At 36.5% G+C, this 5,498-nt stretch overlaps 1 protein-coding gene across 2 annotated transcripts; it reads left to right on the forward strand.

The window, feature by feature from the left end:
- The first annotated feature begins 265 nt into the window (after nt 1–265).
- Nucleotides 266–5,022, forward strand: LOC132051509 (uncharacterized). 2 transcript variants are annotated; one of them, XR_009413743.1, is made up of 3 exons: nt 266–524; nt 4,668–4,816; nt 4,857–5,022. XR_009413743.1 is itself a non-coding variant. In XM_059442621.1 (2 exons), exons 1-2 carry the CDS (start codon nt 363–365, stop codon nt 4,725–4,727), a joined length of 222 nt encoding a protein of 73 aa, XP_059298604.1. In that variant the 5' UTR covers nt 267–362; the 3' UTR covers nt 4,728–5,022. The 2 variants fall into 2 exon arrangements, 1 of the variants encoding a protein (XP_059298604.1); XM_059442621.1 differs by having other exon boundaries at nt 267–524; nt 4,668–5,022.
- The last annotated feature ends 476 nt before the right edge of the window (nt 5,023–5,498 follow it).

Raw genomic sequence — 5,498 nt, forward strand, 5'->3', positions numbered from 1 at the left:
TGCAAAGTAGTACCAAGTGTCCACTTATCAAAAGAATTAACCATTTATTTTTTCAAATTTATCTCTATTAAATGCTATATAATGAAATTCAATACTTATATAATTAGAAATAATTTAGTCAAATAACTTTTTTTTTTATTAGAAGTTAGTATTTTAGTAAGAGTCTCCCAACGCTAAATCGACACTCCCTCTTGTACCGAGGGGTTAATAAATAACGACCGTACAATTGATTAGCTATGCCTATGTATAGTATTAATTAAAATTGTAATGAATGTATTGGTGACATTGAACAATAGGTAGATTGGCAACATAAAATTCACAGATCAGAGTGTTTGAGCAAAGTATTTGTGTCAGCTGTGAGAATGGGGAAGAGATTAGGGAGAGGTGGAAGAAGGGAGGAGCTTCCCTCGCCGTCGATGTTGACTCGTGCAGTGGACTCAGTATTCGATTTCGTGAGATTAGCAGAGTTCGAGATCCTCTTCGTCCTCTTCTTTCTTGTTGCTTTTCTCATTTTCAAGGATCTCGTATGTCTCTCTGTCTCTCTCTCTCTCTCTCTCTCTTCTTTCATCTTTCTCTTATTCCCTTATCATGCAATATATGCCTTTATTGATATCCCAAATTATGTGACACCATCTCACTAGGCACAAAGTTTGAAAGAAAGGAAGCCTTTTTGAAATTTGATAAAAATTTATGTGAGTATTTAAAATCAGATTTTATTGCTTTTTGTGGAATTGAAAAACAGTTGACTGCATCTTATACACCACAACAAAATGGTGTAGCACAAATGAAAAATAGAACTTTCATAGAAACGGTTAATTGTATGCTTTATGGATCTGGTATGCCTGGGAACTTGTGGAATGAAGCCTTATTTTCAGCATGTCATAGTTTGAACCGAATTCCTCCCAAGAAACTTCATGCATCCCCTTATGAACTTTGGAAGAACCAAAAGCCAAATATAAGCGTAAAATGGGAATGTTAAAGCTAAGTTGTTTATAATAATATAGAGGTGACATTCTTTCTGAGACAAACTAAAAAGGAAAGTATATCCCATAAATTGAGGCGGAGGGAGTAATAGATATGCCATTTTGATTGGTTTAGATAAGCTTCTTTTTCGTTGATTGTGGTCTTTTTGAAAGGAGATGGAAGGGGGATGGGGGGATTAGATTGATTTGATTTCAGATTTGTGGTAATTCTGCAAATGGTACATATGGTGAGGGTAGAATAAATAAATTAGAAAAATAACTCGCGAGCTAATACAGACAACCATAACAACATACCCAGTGTAATCCCAATAGTAGGGTCTAGGGAGGGTAAAGTGTAAGCAGACCTAGAGGTTGTTTCTAATGGATCCTTGGCTCAAGTAAAGAATATCAAAGCAGGTTTGAAAATGAAATACAATGAAGAAGCCATTTTGAAAATAATGGAGAAAAGAATAGTATCAACAAGTAATACAGGTAATAAGGTAGTAGGAGAGTAATAATAATAAGAAGAAGAAGAATACTGATAAGGAAACTAAACAACGCTCGACTACCTACTAAACCTCTATCCTAATCCTCGACCTCATAACCTCCTATCTAGAGTCATGTCCTCGGTAAATTGCAGTTGTGCCATGTCCTGTCTAATCACCCCTCCTCAATACTTCTCCGCCTACCTCTACCTCTCCTCTGATCCACCATAGCCAACCTCCCAAGCTAATACATATTGATAGCAAAATAGCATGATTGAATGGTTTCAACTTTGGGGGGGGGGGGGGGGGAACTGGTTCTTGTATTCTTTTCTTGACAAAACAAAGTAGACCGTACCAGCAAGTGTCAGCTTCCGGAGCCAACATTTAAAGTCTTCTCCTTTAAAGACTTCAGACACCTGTTTAATTTTCTAGATCCCAAGACCCTAAATTTGTCTAGATGGGATAATTATAGGCATTTATTTGCTCAAATACTTTGAATCAGGCATTGGAAGGATCAAGTGGGAAGCAGATTAAGTAGCACTGCAGAATTTTCAAAGGCATGTGGAACTAAAACATATTGGTCCATGCTTCCATTGGTATATCATCTTCCTAAGCAACAAAACTGGAATATAAGAGCATGCCTGGGGATGTAAGTTCGGGTAGACGTCTTCTAATACCATAAATAGCACTAGAGTTGGTAAACTTACTGGCTTTGTTTAGAGATCATAAAGCAACATCAGGTCCTATTTTAATAAGTAAATAGGTCAGATTTCAGTGCATTCAAAGGGTAGCCAATACAAGTAGAGGAGTTGTAAAAAAAATTCTTCTACATAAGATATTCAATATTCTGTAGCCAAATGTAAACAAAAACTGAGCATGTTATTTTCAGTTAGGAACAAAGCTTCATTCCCGTAAAAGCTATTCTGTTCTTTCCTCTCCAAATTGTCCATATGAGTCATAAATATTACTCGCTCCGTCCCATAATAAGTGTCACCTTAACCAAAAAAAATTGCCCCATAATAAGTGTCACTTTAGGAAACCAAGACATAAATTGGCTAGCTTTTTCCATTTCTACCCTTAGACAAAAATTGAAAAGTTGAAGTAACATCTAAATGATGATTGGAAAAGCCACATAGTAACTTGGTATTATTGGATTCCTAATGTCAAAAGGTCTACTACGTGTGCATGCTCTAATCAAGAAGAAAAAGTAATATAGGGGTAATTTGGTAAACTTCACATTGCTTTATTAGCTTCTTAATATGCGTTAGCTTCTTAAGATGCGTGTTTTTGGTTAAGGTGACACTTATTATGGGAGGAAGGAAGTACTCCCTACTATCCAAAATCTGTAACTTCTCTTTTCCTGATTCCTTCTCTGCCTACAAGAAGGTTCTCCACATTGCCTGGAATGAAGTAGTTATTCCTCTTGCGTTCTGTATCTTAATCCACAATAAATAGCTCACATCTTCACCTGCTTTTTACGCAAAATATCAGCATATATAATTTTCCTTTTTTAGGTTGTTTGGTGTGAGCTTACTTGCCATACCGCTGTCCATGCAAAAAGGTAGCCTTAACCAATAGCCATTAACTGGTGTCTAGGTAAAAATCTCAAAAACAGATTACTCAAACTGTCTATTTGAGGACACAACAGTCTGATGGCCAGTGTTGCAATGATTTTAGAATTATGTGCGTGTTTCTTTCTACATGAAGTTAGGCAGCTGAGGGTCTTGAATAATTTATGCGACATCCTGGCTCTTTTTATTAGATTACGTAAAAGGAAGCAAGTGTTCAGATACTTATCAAAAAGAAAAAAGGAAGCAAGTATTGAGATTGTAAAAGAGAAACATGAGAGACTAAAGTTTTATCATATTTTCCTTGTTGTACAGAAAGTGTTAAGTGGGAATGAGAGACTTAAAGATGTATAAAGAGGGGGGAACTCCAGGAAGGGAAATAAATTCATGAGTCCACTATGGAGGATTTACATTATATATGTGACCTTCAATGAGCTTTCAAGCTGCTCATCCTTTTTTCTTCCAAAGCTTCTATTGAGAAAAAAGGTCCTCAACTTTTTCCCCTTTTCTGTTTCTTTTCAATAGTTAGCGGCACATCAAGAGTGATGAGTTTGCAGGATGGAGTAGTACTTGTGGGTGGCTGCACCGAGTTATACCTAAGTTGCTTAGACTCGGGTGCGGGTATCTGATACGGGTACAGATCCGAGTGTCGGATACTGCAAAATTTAAATTTTAAGATTCGGGGGTGCGAATCCAGGTATCGATACGGATGCTGGGATTCGGCTAAGAAAATTCAAAATTATAAAATTAGAGCTATAAAAATATTCTAAATTTTAAGAGATATTCTATGAAAACTGACATGTATATTGTAGAATTCAATCTTTCGTTCTCCAAGATGGGCATTCCATTTCCCGTGTCTTAAATCGGTTTTATCTTTTATTTTGAGAAATCAAAATCTCAATTTTCCCCCCAAATTTGTCCATGGACTCCAGTCAAAGTATCCAAAGTTGGTTAAGCGAATGCTTTATCAAAAAAAAAAAAAAAAAAAAAAAAAAATTCTTTATCAAAAAAAAGTTGGTTAACCGAATCCGAGACGTATTCCGCGCCCGTTCAAGTCTCTTGTCGAGCTGGGTATGAAGAGTCCGCGCAACTTAGGTCTATACTGCGTTTATCTCACCCTACCTATTATGCTGATGTGTAGGGACAATGGTACAATTAATTTGAGATAAGTTTTAAGGAGTAATATTTTTGAGATTACTCACCCTACCTTGTGCACCCCAACTTGTTTGGGACTGAGGCATAGTTGTTTATTTGGAGGAATACAGTATCTTAATTTTACACTAATGTTATATCAGTTCCTGGAATTGGCTATCCAGATCGAACCATGACTTCACACTTCAGAGATGGTATAGTTACACTGGAGAAGTACTTTCTGGAAAATCTAGGCATGATAATAAGGAAAACTTGGAGGTTGGTGATCATTGTGATTTAAAAGGATGGAAGAGCTTCAATCTAAATTAGATTAGCTTATGAGGTGTTTTTGTGTATAGTCGCATATGATTTGGTTCTGTTACTGAGATTCAAAATCGAAAACAAATTTGTTAGTTAGAACATTTTCTTTGTTAGTGCAAGATTGATGTTCATTTTCTCAGGTTAATAATTATGCATAAACACTTCGTCTTTGTAATTTATCTTCTCTCTTCTTTTCCCAGACTTCAAGGCCAGAGTATAATCAGATTTTAGTGAAGAAGCCAGATTGGTGGCCTTATTAGACTGCACCTGCAGGGTGTTTCCTTGTCTGCTTGAAGAGCATGAGTTGCTCCGTACATTCTTTTCTAAGAGTATGTCTGGTTTTGAGATTTCTAATTCCTCCTTTTCTTCTGTTGTCTGAACTAGTTATATATATGGGAGAAGCAGATTTTTTTTTGTTCTTGTGAGCTTTTTGTTTCTTTGAAATATGAAGAATTAATGGAATGTAACTTGGTTTCCCTGTTTTGTCCCTTCATTTCCTTTTGGGGTGGAAATGGGTGACATTTGATATTATTAACAGCGAGTCAAATTTGAAATCACGATTTACGGGAAAGAATTCCCACCAATTTAGGTGTGTTCGGTATGAAGGAAAATGTTTTCCAGAAGAATAAGTGGTTTTCTTATTTTCTTATGTTCGGTACGTAAGCAAAAATATTATCCTAAAAGCATTTGTGTATAATCAGACAAATACTATGAGGTGGGCGTGGGGGTGGGGGTAGTGGCTGGGAGGGGTTGAAGTCCGGAGGTGGAGGTGGGGGTGTGTGGTGGAGTGGGAGTGGGTGATAGGGTAGGAGGTGGGGTTGAAGATGAGGTGAGATCGAGGATTAGGAGACAATCAATATGGAATGTCACTTGTGGGCTTGTTTTCCCTACTATCGTTAGGGAAGTCATTTTTCTCATTTTTTTAGGATATTGTTTTCCTAAAGAAAATATTTTTCCAAATTTTTGACCAATCAAACCTGAGAAAATTAAAAAATATTTTTTGGAAAATGTTTTGTGCCAAATAGAACACA

The sequence above is a fragment of the Lycium ferocissimum genome, chromosome 4 (genome assembly GCF_029784015.1).
Source record: "Lycium ferocissimum isolate CSIRO_LF1 chromosome 4, AGI_CSIRO_Lferr_CH_V1, whole genome shotgun sequence".
Classification (NCBI taxonomy): Eukaryota; Viridiplantae; Streptophyta; class Magnoliopsida; order Solanales; family Solanaceae; genus Lycium; species Lycium ferocissimum.

Bases quoted from the DNA above. Each gene is read 5' to 3' on its own strand.
- LOC132051509 (XM_059442621.1), top strand. From the start codon at position 363: ATGGGGAAGAGATTAGGGAGAGGTGGAAGAAGGGAGGAGCTTCCCTCG. The intron at 525-4,667 runs GTATGTCTCTCT...TTCTTTTCCCAG, and splicing joins TTCTCATTTTCAAGGATCTC to ACTTCAAGGCCAGAGTATAA.